General features: G+C 37.0%; 1 protein-coding gene across 1 annotated transcript; it reads left to right on the top strand.

The window, feature by feature from the left end:
* Positions 1-2,129: 2,129 nt before the first annotated feature.
* On the top strand, positions 2,130-22,908 carry HAAO (3-hydroxyanthranilate 3,4-dioxygenase; the record flags this gene model as incomplete). Its single annotated transcript, XM_009071379.1, has 8 exons — positions 2,130-2,213; positions 3,843-3,949; positions 6,770-6,859; positions 7,564-7,607; positions 18,841-18,986; positions 20,114-20,182; positions 21,319-21,401; positions 22,830-22,908. Coding segments are annotated over 8 exons (702 nt in total), but the record flags the coding sequence as incomplete, so codon positions are not given.
* Positions 22,909-24,573: the final 1,665 nt, after the last annotated feature.

The following is a 24,573-nucleotide window of genomic DNA, read 5'->3' as shown; positions in this document are numbered from 1 at the left end:
GAGCAGGTCCAGAGAAGAGCAACGATGATGCTGGTGAGGGGATTGGAGCACAAGTGCTATGAGGAGAGGCTGAGGGAGCTGGGGTTGTTTAGCCTGGAGAAGAGGAGGCTCAGGGGAGACCTTATCACCCTCTACAACTCCCTGAAAGGAGGTTGGAGTCAGGTGGGGGTTGGTCTCCTCTCCCAGGCAACCAGCAGGAGGACAAGAGGGCACAGACTCAAGCCAGGGGAGGTTTAGGTTGGATTAGGAAGAGATTTTTTACAGAGAGAGTAGTCAGACATTGGAGTGGGCTACCCAGGGAGGTGGTGGATTCACCATCCCTGGAGGTTTTCAAGATGAGACTGGATGTGGCACTTAGTGCCATGGTCTAGTAACAATGGTAGGATTGGACTTGATGATCTTGGAGGTCTTTTCCCAGCTGTTTCTATGATTCTCTATGTCCTATGCATATGTTCAGTAATAGCTCCCCTCAATAGTTACAGGGAAGGTAACCCTCCAAAGCTCAAGGTTTTCAAAATTATCTTTCAGCTTCAGCATGACCAGTGCCATATTACCCATGCCTGGTGTGATAATCCATCAGGATCATACAGTCTTCTTTGAAATGAAGGAGAGATGATTTCTCTCCTCAAATCACTCTGTGTCATACAATGAGCAGTTAGCCCTGCACAATGTGCTCTGTAATGAGGGCTGCTCCAGCATTTTATACCATCACTCGGTAACACCAAAGAAAATGACAAGAAAAAAACCACAGGAAGATGGAGTGCAAGGAGGATAAGTAGCCTGGCACTGTGGCCATCTAGACAAGAGTTATACTTTATCTGTGGTGATGTCCCTGTCACAAGGTGAATTTTTCACTCTTGTAAAAGCTTTCAGCATGAGCTCTGTTCCAGTACATCTTCAGTTCTCCCTATTGTTTTATTCCCATGGCAGCATATTCATTCTTTCATCCTTTCACAGAGGTGTTTCTTCAATTCTCAGGCACATGTGTTAATATTTCAATATATTAATATTTCAAAATGTTTTGGAAATAATCCTAATTTAAAAATTGATTAAGCTTTTCTAATGTTGAAAACGTTCTGTTCAGGGGTTTTATCTACTTCAGTGGTTTCTTCTTTCCCCTATTTATTTTCCATTTTGCTAAAATTGTAGTGAATTACTATTAATAAGGTTTTCTTCATTATAGTTCTAACTGAATCATATTTCAGACAATTTCAACTGCACTAGCAATTATATGACTTAATCTATTTGCTTTTGAGATATGGCAAACAGACCATGGAAAGCATATAGAAAGCTTGGCAGAAACATTGACTTTTGGAACTATTATTGCTCTGTTCTATATAAAAATGAGGGAAAATGTGCCCATTGTTTCAGGCCAAAAAATACCTGCTTACAGATCACAGCACACTTCTGTCATGAAACATGAGGCTAGATCTGACCACCTCAGAGCCCCCACAAAACAGAGCTGGTTTTACTCATAAAACAGCTGTTGAGAGGTCACTGAAGACAGAATTATAGGTTCAGTGGCTCTGTCCTTATACACACTTTAAATGTAACCCTTTTACATACACAATGGGAAGAGCAGCAGCTGTTGCTGGACTTTGAGAGTATCTAAAAAAATACAGCAGAACAGCTTCCAAATGGGCAATTCTTCCCAAATGAGAAAGTTCCATTGAAAAAATGAAAAAGCCCACCAAAAAATCCTGTGCACATATATTCAGAGCTTAACTGGAAAAGTGACATTTAATTTGACTGAATGAAGACTCTGCTATGTTTGAAATGAAGCTTTATATATAGAGTAATTAATGGATGTCTGAACCATAACATCCAGGCTCTACAAAAGGTAATCCCCAGGACTAAAACCAGCACAATGGAATTCTACTAGGTTCAAGAATAGCTCTATATGTAGTTACAGACCTCTTGGATAGATTGTCAGTTGTAAGTAAGATAACAGAAATAATACATATTCGGTAATATTTTCAAAAGCAACAGATGTTGGAAGTCTGTTATTTATGGTTAGAAAAAAATATGCCGATATTTGAAATTACAGATTGACTGTATGTATACATGTATTCTTTATATACAGAATGTTTTGGACTAGTTGCATTAATGGTATTTTCCTATTCATTCAGCTTTTTTACCAGGTTAATGGAGATATGTGTTTGAAGATAATTGAAAATGGGAAACAAAGAGATGTTGTCATCCGAGAAGGGGAGGTAAAACAGAGTTGTTGTTCTGTTATTACTGTACATAGCTATGCTAAATGAATGTATAAAGTATTTATAAAACAATTTATCCCTGCTGGGCAAGAGTTGGCATCATGAATTTAAAAAAAATAAAAAAGCTTGGCTGGAGTGTAGAAAATTCCATGTCATTAACAGCAAATTACAATACACTGAGTTTAACATGTCGCTATTTGAACAACAGATAAAAATCTCTCTGAGCATCTGGGATACCCATTCAGGTAGTCAGGAATATACTTAGAGGAGTTCTTATTCCCCTGCATGGCATGAAATCTGCCACATGAGTTCAAGTAGATCAGTCTTTTATTTACACATTGCCAGGTTCATACTGATCACCCGCCCACAAGAACCATTAAGCAAAATGCCTAAACCTCAAAATTTAAGCACTTCGGCGATTTTCAGCCTTCTTTAATCCTCACAGCTAGCCTTTCCAACATCACAATACAAGAACATTGTTAAAAGAGGCATTTATGGGCAAAATGTATCCAATTTTTCCTTATTGTAGTACACTTGCTAAGGCATAGATTGCAGTGCTTTTACTGAGAGCATGATTAGATACTTCACTTGGTGTTACTACAAGTTAGAGGTACTACAACTCATTATTATTGACACAAGCTTGAGCTGCACTCAAGTCTTTGAAAAGGTTGTTAGGTCTAGTGGAGACAGCATTTAAAATGGAAGACATATTAAACCCAATAGCTTGATCTCGTTAAAAGTATTGTGACATTTTCAATTAAGAGAGACATCTACGTTTTTGAACCTATAGACTGCAAGATTCTGGTGATACGCTTCACAGTGGAGAAGCACACGCAGCTGATATCTTAGCATGTACCAGAGGCATTAATGAAAAGGAGCACACAATATCCTTAGTGGAAAGACTGACACTAGTCCTGGTGAGGCACTGTCATTAGCTCTGTTTTGTAGACAGAGAAACTGTAATGACTTGCCCAACCTTGGTAAAGAAATCCATAGTGCCAAAAAATACAAGTTTACCACCTTCTTACACAGTCAGATAGCTGCTAGAAAAGGGTTTCTTCTCAAGCTTCCATAATAGACTTCTCCTAACCACATTGCTTATTCACTTTGTCACTTTCATAAGTAAGTAGCCCTCGTATTTTTAAATTATTTCTGGAGAAAATAACACTCCTCATCATGCAGTCACAGGTGCTCACTGTGTTGGAAGGATACACGTGGCTAGTTTAGACATTTTTCCTGAACTGACAACAAACTTGCTTTTTATTTCCACTTCTGTTACACAGAAATTGCAGTAAAGTTATAAATTCCAGATGAGTAATTGGCTGGATTTTAATTTTAGTTGTGTCTAGCAAAGATTATCAAACCACAAGGAGAGAATGTGACTGCCATAAAGGCAGCACTGATTGCAGGGACACTATGTCATCATTCACAGGGAAAGCAAGAAACTATGTGCAGGGTTGTGGGTACCAAAGTAGGTGCAGCTGCAAAGAAGCAAGATAGGATCAACAAAGAGCAGGGGAGAAGTGGGGCAAGGAGCAGAGGATTTTGCAGGTTGAGGGGCAGGGGAAAGACAATGCAAAGAGCAAAGACTTCCTGGCACTGATGCTTTCCCATTTCTTTGAACAGATGTTCCTCCTACCTGCTAGGATACCTCATTCTCCTCAGCGATATGCAAACACTGTGGGTCTTGTGATTGAGAGAGAAAGATTAAAGACAGAAATTGATGGGCTCAGGTGAAGTATAAACTTCTGGCTAATCTGTTAGGATTCATAATATAAACTAATTTCTTATGTCAATACAGTACTGTATTTTACTTTCTTGATAATATTATCAGATTCACCCTGGCAATTTTGTACTAATTCTATCCACACATTTATTTATCTATACACACATAAACAGAGATCTCATTTAGCATTTGATTTAGTTAAACAAGGAACATATTGAAATGTCCTAAATGCATGTTGTGGTTGTAGCTATCTACTTATGTACTGCCTACTGCTATTGGCTTAAGTTTTAAAAAAATCTCAGAGCTCTCTAACAACCCAAATCAAAAGGATTTTTTTATAAATTCTGGCAAGGAGAATATTAATTCCTTTGTAAGCACTGAAAGGAAAAGGATGAAGAGCAGCTTTATTGGCAAGTGCGTGGGAAGCTGGAAACAAAAGCCAATTTTCTTAACACTATCCACTCTACATTGTACACACCTCTGCCTAGCTTTTATTGCCTTATGAGAACAACATCTTCAAATAAGTGACAGGTTTACTTTGTATTCTAATGGGAGCAGAACTAAGCTTTGTCCTGTAGTCATGTAGAATTCACAACTCTTAGAAGGTAACTCAAAGCAGTAACATTAACCAATCTAGAAAAGCTGGTTTGATAGCAGATACAACTGACCAAAAAAAGTTTACAATTGTTCATGTAATTTATAAAGATTTAAAACTGCAGTGATATTTGTAATGTACTGTTTCTGTCCTTTTGCGTGTAGTTTTGTTGCATGGATGGTATCACAGCAGGAAGATAGCAAATACACAGAGCTAGAAAGACATACTTAAAGACATACTTTTTCATTCAAACAAAAAAAGGCTATAGAAAACTAAGAAACTAAGAAAGGGACCATTCAAAAAAAACCCTCCTGATTGAATTCCAAGCTAAAGAAAAGTCCAGTTTATTTTAAACATTGTTTATCTATGCACTTGTTCCTTTTTTGGCTTTCATTGCAGGTCTGTGGATTGTGAGGGCTTACATTATTAAAAAGGTATTTCGAGCTAAAAACAATTGACCAGTGATTCAGATAACAATGTTTATTTGTAGTAAAGGGACGTAAGTAGCTTTAGGTAACTTTAAGTAAAAACAACCTGCTATGTACATGAAGTCTGTGAATGGTATGAGAAATGCTGAATGCCATTTTGGGGGTCCCAGGCAGGTCTAGAAATTTGCACTCCAATGTAGGCATGTTCTTGTGGAGAAATTAAACTGAAAGCTACCATATGGTTTGCAGGTGGAAATTAGCAAAGCACAGTCTCAACTGAAAATATCTAATTAGGTGCCTGAAAATGAATCACTTAGAGGTTTTTAGCATGCTTCTTTTCCTATTGATATGGTGAAAAAAGGCACCTGAAATTTTGAAAGTGCACAATCTTGTCATGCTTTCGAACCTACATTGTCTCTGTGTGCTCCTGGGAGAGATGGGGATTTGCAACCAGAACCTCTAATCTTCTCAAATGATTTTTTTTCACTCCCAGCCACCTGCAGCAAAGACTGTACAAGAGGAAGTCATAATAAACTTTGAAATATGCTGACTTGAGGTCTAATGTTACATTACTGTGCCATTATTTATCATGCCTACAAGCCTTAGTCATAAATCAGAGACCCCAGCATACTGATTACTGTACAAGTGAAGAATAAGTAGCCTGCCCCAGTGTTTCAGCCTAAGTAATGATTACATGCCTTGTCCTATAAGAAAAATGAACTAGCTAATCTTAATCCTATGGCAAACAAGTACAAAACCAACTAAGGTTGATATTCGTCACGTGGCTTGATTCTTAAAGGTGCAAAGTCCTTCCCAGGTGCAAAACCTTGTCCCGAACAAGACATTTGTAGCATCTCGTTTCTCTGTATGCTCTCTGTGTTCAAATTTGGTGCTCATAGAACAGCCTTTTCCATATTGGAGGCATAAATATCATTACTCTCTTCAATGTACACTTTTATGCAAAACTTGAGGAACCAGGGAACTCCTAGAGTTTCTGGACAACACATAAGACAGACATGAACACACAAATATGCATAGGATAATTACATAAGTCTTGTTTTCCTTTTCAGATGTACATTTTGGTAACTTTAACATAAAAGACACATGGGATCCTTTTAAAACCAGTCACATGATTAGCATCACTCCTTGACAGTCCATGCAGCCTTTTTAAAATCTGAATGTAAACTTTTTATTTGCTATTACAGCAACTTTAACCTATTGCTTTCAGCATAATTTATTTATTTGTTAAGACAGAAAATAATGTAAGTGTAGCACTAAGTTCCTCTTCAGAGGGGTGAGCTAAACACTTTCCAAATCTTTGCAGCTGAAAATAATCTTTTTCACAAACAAGTCCATAAACCACCTTGTTTTGATCTCAGTCCATGCATGGACATTAAGCAAGATGACTCTGAGAAGGAACATTTATCACATAGCTGCATGAAAGCAATTACTGCAAATGGTATTTGGGGCCAGTTGTTTTTGTAGCAACTACATCCATGGTCCCAAGGGATTATGGCACCAATCATTTCCAGGACAAAATCTGGAAAGTTTGCTGCAGGAATTTGGTGACTTACATGTGATCAATACAAGGCTCTCCATAGAAGTCTGAGCACCCCACCCACCCACAAAGTCACCAAGCCAGGAAAACAGAAAGCTTCCCCTAAATACCCATTCTTTGGAATAAAGTACACCATGCTTGAGAATAACATGCTCTTACACATCAAGTAGTTATTCTTTTGAAAAGACTGGAACTGCCTGATCAGTTAGTTAATAAAAGGATTGGCAAATCTGTTTACTTTGGCAGATACTATGTCGGAGAATCAACTAATGTTCTCTTTGAAAAATGGTTTCACTGCGAAGATCTCGGCACTCAACTGATACCAATAATTCAAGAGTAAGCTTTTTTTCTTAGTAAATTAAAAATGATTAAAATTACCTTGTAGATCTTTGCCAGTCTGTGACTTACACAGTTAATTTTCTATTTATGGTGCATTTTACACAGACTTGTTAAAATTTAATTGCTGTTCTACACATTTTTAATCATATATTGTATGCCCCAAACCCATTAAGTCAGATTTAAAAAATAGTGTGAAAAATCAAGTGTTTTGCATATTGATCTGGAGCATACTTTATGAACCAGTAAAAGCACATTGCTGCTAAGTGCAAAAAGAATAGAATGAAAAATTAACACTGATTGATGCTAGGTTAACTAGTTAAAACACTAAATTGCCTTAAGCTTTCTTTCAGTCTTGCTTTAGTCTGAGTACTTTTAATCAATATTATTTATGAATAATCAGGACTGTGGCAACTTTGGTAGAGAGCTGCTTTCCAGGAAAAGTGTGAATGTCATCAATTAACTAATCAGTTTATTAAATGGTTGTTAAAGGTGTATAAGTGAATTGTTTAGTGACATGAATTTTGGAGGACTTTCAGACAAACCCTCTGTCAATAAAATAGGTATAGTCCTGTTGCATGTATGTGATAGTAGCTGGCACATCCATTCTCAACACAAAGCTTAATGGCCAGTATTACTGCCTAGTCTTTGTTAACCTACAGAACATTACTTTTTTACTTGTATTTAAATGTTCGTTATTCCAGGTTTTTCAATTCAAGACAATATCAAACTGGAAAACCAAATCCAGGTAATGCAAATTAATTTCAGAATTGGAACAATTGCTGATTGAGCAGCAATGATTCTCACCACACAAAATCACAAGTCTCTGTAATTATATGTAAATTAAAGTTACTTTGGGAAGTAACTCCTTTGACTACCCCCAACCAGAATTTAATTTCATATACATGATTACCAACAGCATCTTGGCTGTTCATGTGATTCCATCCTAACAACTTATCAGGTAACTATACAGTGTGAAATCTTAGTATCTCTATCCTTGCATATGTTTCAAGTCTGATACTAACAAAATTTCTTTTCTGACTGCACTTAATGTGATTCTTGTGAGTTGAAACTGTACACTCTCTACCTACTTGTCCTCCTTTACCTATAACTATACAGTGTGACCTACTCTTGGGAGACCAAGACAATGACAGATGTTTGTAGTTCCTGTAGGGCCTGATCCATTTAACATTTTATTTCTATGCTCCCTTGCTCAGTTTTTTATTTTGCCTGTGCTTGAGAATAGTGATTGCAGTTGTAACTCCATTCGAGTAGGCTGGACAGAGACATAGGGCAGAGAGTGAGTGACTGTTCAAGAAAACCAGTTTCTTAGTTAAGGAATCATATGTCTCAAACACAATGGTTGCTTTCTGCATAGTAACTGAAGTCTCTATTGCAAGGATACTTGCAACAGCACCTTCAGTGAGAAACTTGTTATGCTGAGATCTTACAATCCTGTTGGCCTACAGCTTTACATGAGCATCTAGCACGTGCATGACCCATTGCCATTGATTAACATAAAGTAACCAATTCAGTCAATCCCATTGCTCAGCTAGGTTTGTTCTTTCAAATCTGTCTACTGTCTCATCTATACAGACAACTGACTGAGGGACATCCTGCACCAACTAAGAAATTTCTGGCTTAGGTGCACTGCGTGTGCACACATACATGGCTGTAATACCCAGCTACACTACTCTTAACAATTACATGACTAACTTGAATGTCATCCTCCAGTCACACCTATAACTTAAATTCATTGCTCTTGCCATGAGATAAATATAAATCTTAGCTTCCCTCTCTACAAATTTTTTGAACCCTTTGTCCTTAATTTCCACATTAATTCCCCAAATGTTTTAAGATGATTGTTATGAATTACTCTAATAGAAAAGGTCTAGCAAAACATTATTTCTGCATCTATTCCATTTCTCAGATTGAGGTCACCACGAAAAAAAGTCTCTGCTATCTCAATCAATAATGTAACAGAGTACTTACTCAAATGCTATAATCAGGGAAAGCTGTTTTTTGCATGAACATCACCTTTGTTAAAAATAGTTAATGAAAACCTTGTCACCAAAATTAAAAGTTCATGGAAGATCCCTCTGCATGGCATTGCAACTTTAGAGCCCTAGCAATTAGGAGATGGTAAACTGTCAGAAACCCTGCCTGAAAAACATTGCAGCTGAGCCAGCTTTTCACATTACATTGGTTCTTTGACTGTCTAGGAAATGTACTTCTCAGAAAAAGGCTCCATGTTTCTTATGTGCAAAATGTTGTTGTCTCCATGAACTTACTTTTATTTTTATGCACCACCATAATGTGTTTGAGTTTATTTTGAGCATGTCACCTGTGTTTGGGTGTTGGTGGTTTGGGGTGAGATTTTTGCACAGGAGGAGGTTAGGTAGGGCAGGTACTGTCTGTCACTGTGTGTTCATATAGTGCTTAGCAGAGGAAATAGAATTTCAGATGGTACCTCTAGATGCTGCTGTAATAAAAAACCCTATCATATCACATGTGCTATCCTTGTGCAATACAGTGATTTCCAATAAGCATCCCTCATCAGGCTAAGCTGAGAGTTTATATGTCAATAACAAATTAGTTATGTCAGTACAGAAAGAAAAGAACATTAAAGATATATATTGTTAATATTTTTGCTGAAGATTAGAGCTAAAAAACAAACCTGACAATCAGAAGCTATGATACATATTTACAGCTTTTTTTTAAACACAGAATTCAGAGACACTGTTATTGATAAATCCAGTACAGAAGTTCTTTCCATGTAATTTATTCAAAAACTGTAAAAATGCAAAACAAGCATGAGAGACTTCCATGAAAGCTGTAAAGAAATTTTTTCAAGACAAGAAAAACCTACCCCACAAGGCATGTAAACATAGTTATTTTGTTTATAGGTCAGTATGCCATTCTCAGAGGGAGTGAATTCTCCTCTTGGATTAGATGCTATGTCAAGGCAACAAATATTTGAAATTATCATCTTTCTGTAAGCAAAAGGCAATCAACAAAGTTAACTGTCAGGCTTTCAGTCTGGGTAACAGCCTCATTTTTCCAATTTTCAAGTCTCATGGACAACAAGCAGCTCAACATCACAGTGATATCTTATACATGAGGAAAATATCCCACATTTTCAGTTACAGAAGTTTTAACTCATAGCTGCTGTAACTGTCAGTGAGGCTTGTTGTTTAGAAAATAAACAAAAATAAATTAAAAGAAAAAAGTCAAAGTTTGACTGAGATAGAAGTAAGCTGGCAATATGTTTGCTCTGGAGACATACCTAACTGACAGAGAAATAATGCTTTGGATTTATTCCCTCAGCAGCTCTCTTTCTATTTAAATAGAGTTCAACAACCAGCATGACAATTGTACCATATAGCAAGATACCACCAGTTTCTCATGATATTTCACTCAAGACACATTTTAACATGATTTGAGCTGGCCTATGCATGAGACTGGGTTTCAGCCTTTCTTTCAGCTTCTCCTGAAAATCCAGAATCTCCTCAGTTTAAAAGTGCCAGCTGAAGCACTCCAGATTCATCTCTACATAAGCCCAAACTAGAGCCTCACCTTTTTAGAGAGAAATGGAATCAAACTGAAGAAAAACATCTTGAAAGAAACTCTTGATTGCAGCTCAGTCATAGAGGAAACCTATAAATGGAATCAATCAAGCTCCAACTGCTTTAGAAAAAAAACAGTAAAAAACCACCACAGAAAAAAAACCCTAAACCTAAGTCCAGATTTTTCTTTATTTTTATGGTTTCTGGCTTAGCCAATAGCAGGGCAAATCCCTCTGAAAGCAAAGTAATCAGAATACATGAAGAGACAGCAGAAGAGGGACTCAGATACCATCAGGTGAAATCCAATCAGAAACATATATTGTATGCAATCCTTACTTGGGGCATTTTCCCTTGTACTTTTTTGTGCTCTATTACTAGCCTCTTTTGTTTCCATGTGTAGAAATAAAGCTTAATAACAGTCTCCCCTTCTTTTGTCAATAATAGTGACTACATTCAGGGTATAGTCTAAACATGAAACACTCAAGATGGGTTAGTTTGGTTTAGTTCACTTAGTTTTTGACATGAGGAATGATGGTTATCAAAACAACTCTTGCTACTTTCAGTGGAATCAGACTGAAAGCAAGATTCTCTCAATGTTTCTATTTCATCCCCATTTTGTAGTCAAGAGGACAAGACGGTTCAGGCAGAGAAACTGCAGTTCAAATAAACAGCAGTGGCTGAATATTCTTCACAAAAGTAACCAGAAGTTCAAAAGCTTATCCTGCCATGCTCACTGAAATAATCCAGGCTTCTTTTCAGTGAAATTTGATGGGGAAAAAAGTGCACAAAAACACTTTTCCAAAGTTAGGCTTGTTTAAAAATTGACTTTATGAACATTATTGGTGTATGTAGAATGTCAGGATTCAGTTTATCCAAATTAGTCTACTTCTAATTGTCAATGAAATGATCTTTTCCATAAAAGCTTTATTGCCAATGAACATACAGATATATAATGCAAAAACCAGTCCTGTAGTGACTTCACTAGCAAAACTTTAACTGAGTCTCAGTGTATCTAGGGTAATTCATAGTGTTGACTTAGAATCTGGTCAGTATTGTTAGAATACAGCACAGATTTATGTTTCTGATTCAGACCAGACAAAACCTAAGAAATTGAATGAGTTTAAAAATTGGGTGATTTCTTCAATCAGTGGAGCAGCAATACCATACAGCTTAGGGTGTGGTCTGTAAATAAATGTTTTACGGTTTCAGTGGTGCTGCTAAACAAGTAATAAGGGTGAGCTCAGCACTATAAAAGTAGATTTCCCTATTGTCATCCTCTGTAGGTAATCCAGTGCAATCTCTGTAGACAGTATCTGCTGTTCAGTCTTGTTTCACTGCTGTGCAGAAACAAGTAGATCTTTATTCCTCAGTTTTTCTTCTTCCCTGTTATCTGGCTGGTGGGCAACATTAATTCAATTAAAACTACCTCAGAAAACTGAAAACACTGAAGAAGAAATTACATCTTAATTTATACCAGAACAAAGAGAGGGCCATTCTTTTGAACTTAAAATAACTGTATAAATATTGGTGCCTGTTTTAAGTACATTGAAATAATTCTAAAGATACACTCACTGTGGTTTTTTTTTAAAAATACGAATTATAATTTTGGAAATAAGTTTTGTTTTCTATGAAGCTGTTTAGAAAATTGACTATTTGGTTCTTTTTCCTCTCATCTTTTAAGCACTTTCAGTGTACCTAGATAAATCACTTCTTCTCTTCTATAATATGTTACTTCTTTCTGCTTTGAGTACTTGTATTAAATGAAACAGCATATGAGCATTTAGATATTAAGGACTGTTCCTCTAGGGAATTTATTTTGCAGTCACCAGGAGGTCTCCAGAACAGAACAGTATTCAAACTGGTACAGAGAATCAATCATCTTAAACTGTCTAGACCCATCATAATTGTACAATTCTCCAGAACAACAACTTGAATCTTCTCCTTTTTCATAGGATTCTCATTGCTCTCTCCTGGAAAATACCTCCACATAAATACACTATTTATCTTTATCCTGTCATAACTAGATCCTATAAGTAACTTTCAAGTCATGTTTATCTCTCTCCTGAAGTCCACCTAGACTGCAAAGGGTATGTAGGTAGAAGAAGAGAATAGAATCATCTAATATAACTATCCAGTCCTTATAAACATGCAACCTCTCAGTGGCTTCATCTATTTGCTCTCACCTCATATTTAACAACTTTCTACTCCACACCAGTCCTTAATTACTATAGAGTCCATACTGCAGATGAACTGTTCAGACAGACCAACCTAAATTAGCAATATAAAACACACAAATATAGTAGGATTACAATATCTGGAGTATGGTTGCTATAATTTTTCGCATGAAAGCTTCTAAACTTTTTACTCCCAAACTACAATGTATCATCCAAAACTCAGGACTGCAGGGTACACATTCTCTGGAGCCAGGAATGTTCTGAGAAGTTTATTGGGCTCCCAGAGCCCCAAACTGCTAATGGCAGTCACCAAACAAAACCCCAAAAAAGATTCCAGTCTGCTTCTCTTGCAATATTCTCAGCTGAGTCTCCTCAAAGAGAGGCAGAACAAACTAGGCTCTGGGAGCTCTCCTAATACTTCACCATGTGAACCAAGCCACTGCTGACCTTTAGTGCATGATGCATATAATAAACCTATCAGGGAAATGGGAAGAAATGCCCTATAAAGTTGCTTTCCTTTCTGTTCTGACTTTTGTGAAAGAAGAAATAAAAATCTAATATTTAAGAGCTTTAAAGCTCAGCAGTTTCACAGCAGGTATGTCTTCTCTAATAAGTTAGCTTCTTTCTTACTTACCCTCTTAAATGCTCCCCAGACAGCAACAACAGAAAAAAAAAAGACTTACTAATGAAGTCTGTCTGACATTTTCACTAGTGTTTCTAAGGCTATTTAGTAGTAATTGCTCATGCATGCTCTACAATTATCTCACAATTGTAGTGAGGTCTCAACACTTGTTTTAATGAAGTATCTTATTCCTCCTCTATGGAAACTGAAGTTATACACAAAGGGGATTAATGAAATGCCCACAGTTATAAAAGGCAGATTCAGAAACAAAAGTGAGATTCCTGATTTTAGGATTGGAAAAGCAGTTAGTATTTCTCAATACAATTTATCATTCTTAATTACAATAACCTAGATCATGAAGAACCTTTAAACAGAATTATGGCCTAAATATTGCAATTTTTTGTTCTAATGTATTCCCTTCCTTCCGGCTAATGATATCTCCTTTCAAAAAGGCTGTATTTCTTTATTATAAAAATATTTTTCAAAGCTTTCCTCAAACTTCTTTGTTTCAATTAGGGAAAAAATATGGTCGTTCAGTTTCCAGCATAGATTTAATGACACAAAGAAAAATGTGCCTAGAAATAATTACAGGAACAAGTCATAAATTAGCAGCCATGACAATTGTCAGGGCATGCTACAAAAACAAATACAGTTGCACAAGAAAATGTATGATTACACCAAGTGAGTGCTGTATTTTCAGCTAAATGTTTCTGCATCTATATACAGCAACAGTGAAATGAACCCAAAGTAATAAGTCACTGTCAGTGCTTTCACTCTGGATTTGTATATGGAAAGAGCTACCTACTTGTTTTTTCAAATCCACATGTCTGGAATTACACCCCTAAATTCACAGGTTTTATTTGCAGAGGTATTAAAGTCCTGCTAGTATCATTGACATTTATGTTAGCATGGTGAATAAAGCAGATTTTATAGGAATTAGGTAGCCACATATGGGAAATTCATCTCAGGGTATATGTTATTGGTAGCATTGGCAATTAAGTGTGAAACATTACAAAACTCTGACATTAGAACTATTCATTACAATATGGTGTTTAAGAGATGAAAATTATGAATAGAAAGTGGTCAGAAATAAACAAATACATAATTTTAAAATAATTCGTGAGCTCTTCATCCCTAGTATGGACCATTTTACACTCACTTAAAGGATGAATAAAGAGGATTCAACAGCTCCACTTTGGATAAGGATGTCTTCTGCTTTTACAGGGGGAGACTCTAAGGAACTGTCTTTTGTCCTTGCATGAAGACAGGGCCACAGCATGAAGGGACAGATTGTTCTGAGGCAGCATGGTGCCTTTGGGGTAGAGAGACTTTCATAATTAGTAAGAATAGATGAGGTGATTTAAAGATGTGAAGATTCTTCCATCTAGAATGTGCTGACCAGAAATAAGGGGTGGCACATCACTAAAAAATAGTTTTGCAGAAAGCCAACATGTAATCAGTTTGACAGTCGACCTTATTTGAGCATATTTCATGTGTTTTATTGCTCTTTGCACAAATCTTACAGAGAAAAGTTTTGCAAGAGGTCTAAAGAAACACTTGGAGAATGAGATGGTTGATTTCCCAAGCAGAAAGCTCAGTCACATCACTAGGGCAGGGAAGGAGGGCCTTCCATGTAACCTGTGAGTTTGAGGTGAGCAAATACAGCCACATATACCTGATATGTCAATGTCTGTTCTCTTAACCTATCTTCTTTATTGCTATCAGAAATACAGGACTTCCAGCAAGGTCAAACTCTTCTTAGATTTTCTCTGTTCAGGCTCTAATTCTACACTCACTTGCTGGTTTTTTGCAGGCTGCTCTCTTCTTTTTTTGCCCAGCTTAATATTGTCAGTACAGTCTCTATTGTTTGACTGAAATCAACTTCCTCTAAAACCTGTAATTTCCTTTTTCAAATATTTACAAACTCATTCGGTAAACATGATGTATTTTTCAGTTTAACATGATAATATCACATTCTAATTTAAACCTGAAGAGAGCTATAAACCCCATAAAGACATATTGCCATGTTATGAATTTTTAATAGTAACAATCTACAAAAATGGACTTCGGTATTGAACTATTTAAATGTATGTCCTCAACATGCAAGTAAATGCTAGATTTGATGTTCTATTTAGTGTTGTTTTACTTGGAAAAACATACACAAGACTTTTAGCTGACTAGCTCAGAGGTGTTATCTTCTTGCATTTTGCTGGCATATTTTTACCTTGGCCATCATTAAACATGTTGTCTCCTTTCTCACAGTATTGCTAGAACATAATTTCAGAAACACAGACATACACTTCCTGAGATACAGTTGAAACAGTACAAGCTAAGCAGAAATATATACAACAATATCTAAATATAAGCCATTAGCCTGGGAAGAAACACTCGGTTCCTTTGGAAGCACCAGGCTCCAACTCTGATGTGTGTGGGACTGCAAAAGTTTGGATCCTCCTTATTGTAACTCATGAGCTCAAGTTCACAAGTGCTAGGGCACCTGCATCTTTTAGCATCATGCAAGGGATCAGTGTCAGGGTTAAATAAGGCCTCAGTCAAGTAGTCTATTGATAATGTCACATGCCTCATCATCACTGTGCTCTCTTGTTTTGCAGTAACAGGTAATCAAATCAAAGTACTGGATCACACCAAAGGTTAATTTTATGCGGACACATTCTTAAAAGGCCATTATGCTGCCACTGGGCAAGTGTCATTAACACCAAGAGTAGTATTAAGTCAAAACCTCATCACAGACCAGGTCCTGCTGACAAGTGTCAAAAAACAGCTCTGGAACTTCAGAGCTTAAAGTCTAAATAAACAAACATCCACCTTTACTTTAAAGTAAATGAAACTGTTAGAAAGTGATTGTATATCAGAAGCAAGAAAGAACAGCACACCATAATGAGGGCAGGATGTATTACACTCTACATTGGCCCCAAGTAAGCACAGGTCACTGTTGGCTGTTGTCCTTTGCACATTGTCCCTGTTGATAAGAGCAGCTTGGAGTCAGAGATCACTAGAAAGAGGATAACTAGCAAAATTATGTTTATGGGAAATAAGTGACAGAAGTTAAGCTACAAACTTAGAAGTTTATAGTTACTTCTCATTGTTAGATTTGTGCTGTGTTTTGGTCAGAACACAAGTACTTTGGCTTTTCTGTACCCCAAATTCCTTGAAATTTGTGGGGAGCATTCATAGTTCTGCTTGCCTGAAACACCACAGTGCCTATCCTTGTGACTCAGCTTTTTGTTATCCATTCTGCAGCATATGAAGTCTGAACTTACTTGTTAGCTTGATGCTGGAGTTCTTGACTTGTGTATCCCTCTGAGCTGGACAGAATACTCACGGCTTCTCAGTATTTGTCTCTTACCCTACCAGGTGCTCTATGCCTTTTATAAAACAAATTTTTAAAAAAACCAAACAAAACCCAAACAAACAAAAAACCCACACACATGCAAAAAACCTCACCGAAACAAAAAACCCAAACCCAGCAACAAACCCAAAACAAAAAAAAAAACCCCACATCCAACCAACAACAAACAAACTAAAACACCCCCAAAAAGCCCCACACCTATCTCAACTAGGACAAGCATTTTAGTAGAAAGCCCTAACAATGGGCAACTTTCTTGTACTCAAAAACTACAAGAAACTTTTCTGAATTCAAGAAGGATGAATTTTATAAAAGCAAACAAAACAAAAAAAAACTGGTAAAGATTGCTGCTATTAATGGAACAAAATATTTTAAAATCTTTTGGAATACTAATTTCACTAAGTACCTTCTGAAAAAATGTCTTATTTTTTCTGTTCTGCTGTGTGTGAATATATAGAATACTATTTAAGACCTTTATTTTGTATCTCTCCTTAGCCAAAAACAAAGCAAAACAAAAAACAATGTTCCAATGCAGCTTCAGTTGAGTATACGTATAATTTAAGGACAAAGTGTGTAATTGTTCCTAATTACCTCCAGAGCATGTTTGATGAACCTGTGAAAATTAAGAAAAAAAACCCAAAACAAAATAACCAGACATTTGAGTGTGGAAGATAAATCACCAATTACATTAGCACTGCATTTTAGTGTTATCAAACAATAAAATACAGAAGGTTCAAGACTAGATCTTGTTATGTTTCCAAGCCCAAATTAGAATAAATCTAAAGATTTTCTTTTGGTACTGCTTAGTTTCTGTGGAGGAATTTGCTTTTCAATACAAGTTCTTTTTAATATTTGAGTTAAATAATGCAAAAGAAAGAAGACTTTAAAAATAAAAGAACAATACTGAACAACCAAAAGTCTGAATGAAAATGCTTTCAAACAGGATTTCTTTTTTCTTCTGATTCCTTCAGATCACTTTCAGTATTTCCTGAAAGGGACATTGCCAAGAGAAATTATTTGAAGAAACATGTTGATTTCTCCCAATTATTTTAATATAATGGAGAAGGAAGTTGGATGGCAAAACGTCTTTCTACAACAAAAGGGTTAGAATCCAACACAGATTGTCTGGAAATGGGTGTACTCAGTGCTTACTATGATCCTTTAAACAGCAATAGCATATTCAGTAAGCTGCTGTCCCTTGAATGCACTGACTTTCTCTCATATTGTTCAAAGACCACATGCAAAATGGTCTTTAATGAAAAACTGAAATTATACATTCAAAACACTGCGGAGCAGTGAAATACAGCTTTAGAACAGAACCAGATGAATATTGCATGAATACACTACTACTTAAAAAAGACATAGGCTATTACCAGTACTGAGACTAAGGTTTAGCTATAAGTTTATTACCTCAATGTATTTGGGAGAAAACACTGTGAGTTTTCCAGAATCCAGTTGGCATTACTGCTTGAAATTAGTCAATGGGTGTTCCCCTATAGCATCTAAGAACAATCTTAGGACCTACTTAGGATCACCAAGGCAATTGCACTCTCTGTGCACTTCACTGAGCTGGCAAATAACAAAAGCTCATTTCATATATCAGCAACATGTAGCACAAATCTTGAATTTTTCCAGCGACACTGAAATTGCATTTGGTCCTGCAGCTATTTTAAATCAAATCATTTATGAAGGAGAATTACTGGAAATTAAATCCAGCTACAACTCCAGGAACACCACAAAAATACATTTTATTAGGTTATCACAACCTAAAATTTGTTTGCTTCACTGCGGTCAGCATATTTGAAAAATACATAGGAGAGAAGAAACATAAAAGCCAATACTAACTATGTGAGAGATGTAGAGTAAGCTTATTCTACAGGCCTAAATGCACTTATATGGGGATATGATATGAGCAAAGACTCAGAGACAATACACCATATTTTATCAGTGCAAAAGTTGGTCTGAAAGAGAATGAAAAATATGCCAGCAAAAACTAGGTAGTTTACTGCATACTATTTTGAATACACAGTTCTGACAACACCTTTGAAGAAGCCACTCCATAAAGATACACATGCATCTTACACCGTCAGGTAAGAAGTCCTGATACTAATCATAGCACTGTTTACTGTTACAACTGACTTTTGACTAGATAGTATCTATAAATTGAACCCTTCAAACTTTAAATAATGGTAAAATGTTTGCAGAGATCAATGGAAGCAAGTATCACTGATAATCCTCTACCTTGTTTACAGATGAACTCCTGAAAGAAACACCTTTCCCACTAAATTCCACTACTGTTATGAAGCCATTTTCCTTCTCAGGCTGGTTAAATGATCATCGTGCTGAAATAAAGCAGAAGAAATCCTTGAGTATGTTTGGAGACAACTTTGAAACAGAGGTAGGGGTGTCCCATTTCTCTAAAAAGAGAGGGATACTTTTAAGGGTTGAGATAATAGGTGCCTTCTGATCAGACCAAGTGAATCCAGGCCTGAGAAGAATACACAGTCAGCAGCAAAAGTTACGCAACCCAACAGAAGAGCTCAGTCTTAGTCTTAGTCTGCCCTGCCCGTCAGAAGTAGCTGTCTTTGTCCACTGGTTTATCTGGTTTAGGACACTGGCTTCCTAGCACACATACTTCTATTCATGGAATCAACCTGGGCCTTATTTCCATTCATTTCCTTTTGGATTAAAACAGCTTGTTCACTCCATCCCCCTGCCTGCCCACCCTCCCCTCCACCCTTGCCCTTAATTGTGTTCAGTTTCACTACGTGTTTGAACAGCATTCTTGATGCCAAGTAAAATCTGAGTGTGTAAATAAATGGTTTTTTATCCCCCTTGATCTACGTAAAGTGGAAACAAGGAAAAATGGACAGTACCAGAAAGCCTGGGCTGCGCTAAAGCATTGCACTTCTCAGTTTAGTCCACCACAGTCTAGTTTGAGTGTAAATGAAGCTGTCACTATTTGATATCTTTGCTGTATGCACAATGTTTACAAAACATTCTTCCCCTCCATTACTTGGAGTCACACTCTGAAGAATCAAATACATTTGACAGCAAAGTGACAGAAAATGTGGGACTGTCAGGAAGAACACAGAAAAGGCAGATAATGAGAAAGATGAAGTCCAGTCTGCAGCTTTTTTAATGTTAATGGAAGAAACTTTTCTACTTCAACAAGCTCTTGACAGGGCCCAGAGTTCATGAGGAGGAAGTGCCTGTTCTAAGAACAGAAGCAGAAAGCATATAGATGCAAAGCTGAGAGTGGGAGGAGGCAGAAGGAATAGATAAGCGAGGATGCAGAGGAGCATAAGGAGTGGCAGGTGTGATCAGTTCCCTTTTTATCAGTAGGAATCAATATGAGAATACCAAACGTACTGTGAATTTTAATGTCTGTAAAAATAACGTCATCTTCTATGAATATTTTCATGTAAAAGTAGAATGTTTTAAATGCTGTTGAAAGATGAATATGGACACTTTGGTCACTGGGATGAATCAATTACTTTTCTTCCCTTTCTTTTCTTGTTAAAGGTTATAGCTTATGGACCAGGAACAACTGAGAAAAGTAAAAAGAATTCAGATATTTGGATATGGCAGCTGGTATGTAACAATTCACACTTGTTAGCTGATGAGTTGATATTTCAGCTCAGACTGAACACTAGTAAAACCTTCTAGCAACAGAAACTGGAATGATTACAGTCCTCATGGGAAGGATCATCAACAGACACCACCCATCAGCTTTAAATTGTAATGAAAAATAATTGTAAAGCACTGCCACCATAAAAATATCCTCTTTTTCCTCATCTTGTATGTTTACAACAGAGATACTGGCATCCATCCTTGCTGGGGTTTTTTGTACACCCTACCTAGGGTATATCCTGTAAATATATCAAATGCCTCCAAGTGATTAAACATTGCCTGTTAGTTCTGCCTTGAAGCATTGTCCTCATACTGACTTCAAACTGGAATCAAGTAAAATAAGCTAATAAAAAAGTCTGAGGACTTGTTTATACTAAATCACAGTGGTAGGTGATCTTCATGCCCTTCATTCAACTGGCTTCTAGAAGACATTTGCACCTCAATGGAAAAAGCAAAGGAAAGCTAGTTTTTGCTTACATAGGTCAGGTGAGCTTAGGAGGCAGATATTTCTATCAGTTCCTGTTCTGCTGAAATTCACAGGGACTATCAAATACTAATTAAGACATAGTAATCTTGAAAGACATTTGTTTACAGTGCAGCTTACAACACACTATGCAATCAAGACCTTGTGGCTGGAGAGAACCCTGGTTCCTCTGCTTGACAAGATGAGTCCATTCTAGTGTGCATGGACTCCTATTAGAAATTTTGGTCAGCTCCCTACTAACTTGTGAGCTTCTTTTCAAGACTTAGAAAGACATCAGGAAAAGTAGAAGAGGAGCTTGAATTGCTTCAGATGATTTTCTCTGCAATTACTGGCACTGTACCAACTTGCAGATTTGTAACAGTGTACCTCAAGAGTCAGGCAATGGGTTGCTGCTTTATGATAGGGAACAATGAACCATGAAGCATGTTTTTATTGATACTAATAGTGCTGGACAGGGAAAGTCAACTGCATATTGAGCTAGGCCTCATGAGACAGAGCAAGTTTGAAGTGCTCTTTCAGTGGGAAAAATTTCCATGCTTACATGCAGCATTTTCTTTCTGCTGGTGACAGTACATGGAAAATTAAAAGCTGATTACTTGTTCTTTCCCTTCAGGAGGGCACATCGACTGTTACCATGGATGGTAAAACCCTGACTCTATCTGCTGGTGACAGCCTGCTTGTCCGTGCCCAATCAATGTGAGTAGAGATGATCAGTGATTCAGTGCATCATTTCCCAGCTCCCAGCCACATAAATTCTGTGTATTTGATCCACAGCAGGCTGGGCATCACTGGTGCAGAAACACAGCATCTGTGAATTCAGGATTTGCAATAGCCTCCTCCTTTATTCCTCAGGGCAAAAGTGTCTTCAGGAGGAAACAAAGCCAGACACTCATTCTAGTTCATCTCTTATGTTTAAAAGCTGGGGAATTTTTTTTTTTAAAAAAAAAGAAGCACTACCTAGAAAAGCAGCGTGCAAGAGACTATACAGAAAGATAGATGGCATGAATTGGCACTCATATCAGATCCTCTAGCATCAAACCAGACACAGCCAACATGAATGCAAGAGAATTTGGGGTTCAGGCTGAGAACATTCCTGAAATTGGATGCATATGGCTGTTTCACAATCATAACACATGTGATATGCATAAAGGAAAAAGACAGTGTAAATAGTTTCCAGAAAGAATGGAAAGGAAGATGCAGAGAGTGGCAGAAACTGATAAAGTGCCCACCAAGAAAGTGATGAAGAATGACATATACTCACTGCAGCAGATCATAGGCAGAAACTGATAAAGTGCCCACCAAGAAGGTGATGAAGAATGACATATACTCATTGCAGCAGATCATAGACACATGATAAAAATAGCCTCCTTTCCTACAGGAAAAAAATTCTAATAAGTAGTAATGCTGACTTCTGCACCTTTTGTACAGCCCTGAAAATATTCATGAAAGAGCTGAAACTATCCAGCTGTGCACAGAACTGTTGTCTGCACCTGTGATTCCAACATGTAGCCACCTCTTCCCTTCACCATTACTTCCATTACTCCTGTAAAATCACTTAAATTAATTCCCAGTCCTGCAGTCCATCAATGAGTATGTTTTCAAAGTCATGGCATGATGCACATGCACAGTTCCTACTGCTTGAAGACATTTGTCAGACCTGTACAGCAGACAAATTTTATTGTATGCATCACTGTAGCACAGTGATTGATCTCTGCCTATCTCTGTAACTGACACAGATTCGGCTGATACAAAATTGATGACCAGAAGTAAAAAAATCTGTTGAATTTGTAGGTACTTATCCATACAATAACATTGGTACTGAGATGATTCTGTTCCAGTCTTCACGTCCCTGAGATCACAGTAGATGCCTTCCCCTTTAGTTAATCTGTAAATATGTATGCATTCTTCCTCACCATGTCGTGATGTTTGGCATATATTAGCAATAGTGAAGAGTATGTCCCAGAAATACCACAGGATATACCAATATTAAGGACACCAAATGTGATAAGAACAGAACCTGTTTGTTTTCCCCTCTCTTTCAGTAGCATCAATGTTTTAGTTGTTGGTTTGAGTGTGTGGATCCCCTCCATATGCATTGGATTATCTCTCTTTCCATTTTTCTAGGTACACCTGGAAAAGAACAGAAGAATGCATTGCGCTCTGCATTGCTCAGGATCCAAAACGCAAACAGCCTTATACCTAGTTCCTGTCAATTGACTTTGACAATAACATCCTAACCTATTTGTCTTATCTTAATGATCTTTTAATCAGAATGCCTGAAAATTCGAATAGTCTAACACAGTGATTACACCAAATTAGAGTGGAGTCACGTGCTGTGCCCAGTTAAAATATTTTCCCAAGTAGTTAAAGTTTTAGCAAAATCTACAATCAGTTTGTTGGGGTTTTTTTTAAAAACTACTGTTGTTTGATTTTATCTGAAAGGGAATGAAAACAGGATTGCTTATGTAATAATGTATATGATACTATCTAGAAGTTGGAGGCTTTTCAAATGCAAGCCTTTGCCACAAGATTTAGAAAAGGAGATGGGACAGACACTGTTATAGCTTATAGCTACTTACCTAACAGTCTTCATTTCTTTGTGTCCCTTTTGTCATTTGTAATAAATTAGGTACGATATTAGTTTCCTAGTCCACAGTAGGGGAGCTTTAACTGGCACGTGTTCTTCTAAGATCTCTGGCTAAAAGTTTTTTGGTTTTTCAAAGGCCCTATCTGCTGCACTGCTTGAAGTGCTCAGTGCTTTGTGAAAGAGAAGAAGGAGCATTAGTAAAGGGAAAAGCAGTACCTGCAACAATATCAGGCATTACTTAGACCATCACTGTACTTGCTTCAGGTAGAACTTATTACAAGTTTAACAAATCCAGCAGTGCAGTGTCAGTCACAGTTATCAGCAATACACCACACATGCCATGCTGAATGCTGTCTGTGCACTACCCTATAGAGAAAAGAGCACTTCAATAGGACTAACACAGGAGCATATGAGTCATGGGTGTTCCTTTGCAGCAGCAATCTCAAGTCAAACTAGCCCTAAGAAGTGTATTGGGGAATAAGAGAGCAGAAAAAAAATTATAAGCTGTTTCTATTAACTGCTGCTTCTTCCTGAACAATGAGGTTTCTTGCAGAAACTATCTTTTCCTGCTTTTATTCAAGGCGCTCTCCACAGGGGTTTTTGTTTGGTGTGGGTTTGAGTTTTGGTTTTTTTCAGTTGTCCTTCACATTAATAGCATCAGAAAATAAGTTGCTAAAATATCTGCAGGTATTATCAATTGCATATTCGAGAAAGCAGAAGTTACCATTTCTTGATATTTTTTTTTAAAATTCTAATTAAGTTCAGAAAAATATTTATTTAATCTATCACCTATAAAATACATTAAACTGAGATGTCATATGTGTTTTACTCAAGTGTTCATTCTTCTGATGAGGGACTCAGATGTCTTGGATTTAATCTATAACTTATATTTGACATCGATATCTTTTCTAGCAAAGTATACAGCAGAAGTTTGCTACATCCTCTAATAAGAGGGTACCTAATTTGAGAAACTGAACCTAGTCCTTAAGGCTGTTATAGCTGTGAGCTATCACACACAAAAAGGAGCTAAAACATTCCCTTTGAACAAGGAAGTAATTTTTCTGATTACCATTGGCATTGATGTGTCTGTAGGATTGACTGCTCCACTAGTGAACATCCATGGTTGAGAGATCTAGGGTACTAAAGTGTTATATTTTTAGTCCATCCCTTAGAGAATAACCACAGAAGTATTTTCACACGCCACACTGAATAAGTGAGTAAAACACAGCAGCACCTAGAACAACATCCAGGTAATCAACAGCTCTTCATCCACCAAGAGGC

The sequence above is a fragment of the Acanthisitta chloris genome, unplaced genomic scaffold (assembly GCF_000695815.1).
Source record: "Acanthisitta chloris isolate BGI_N310 unplaced genomic scaffold, ASM69581v1 scaffold18143, whole genome shotgun sequence".
In the NCBI taxonomy this organism is placed as follows: Eukaryota; Metazoa; Chordata; class Aves; order Passeriformes; family Acanthisittidae; genus Acanthisitta; species Acanthisitta chloris.
Note: the sequence above shows the minus strand (reverse complement) of the source record. Positions and strands in the feature narration are given on the sequence as shown.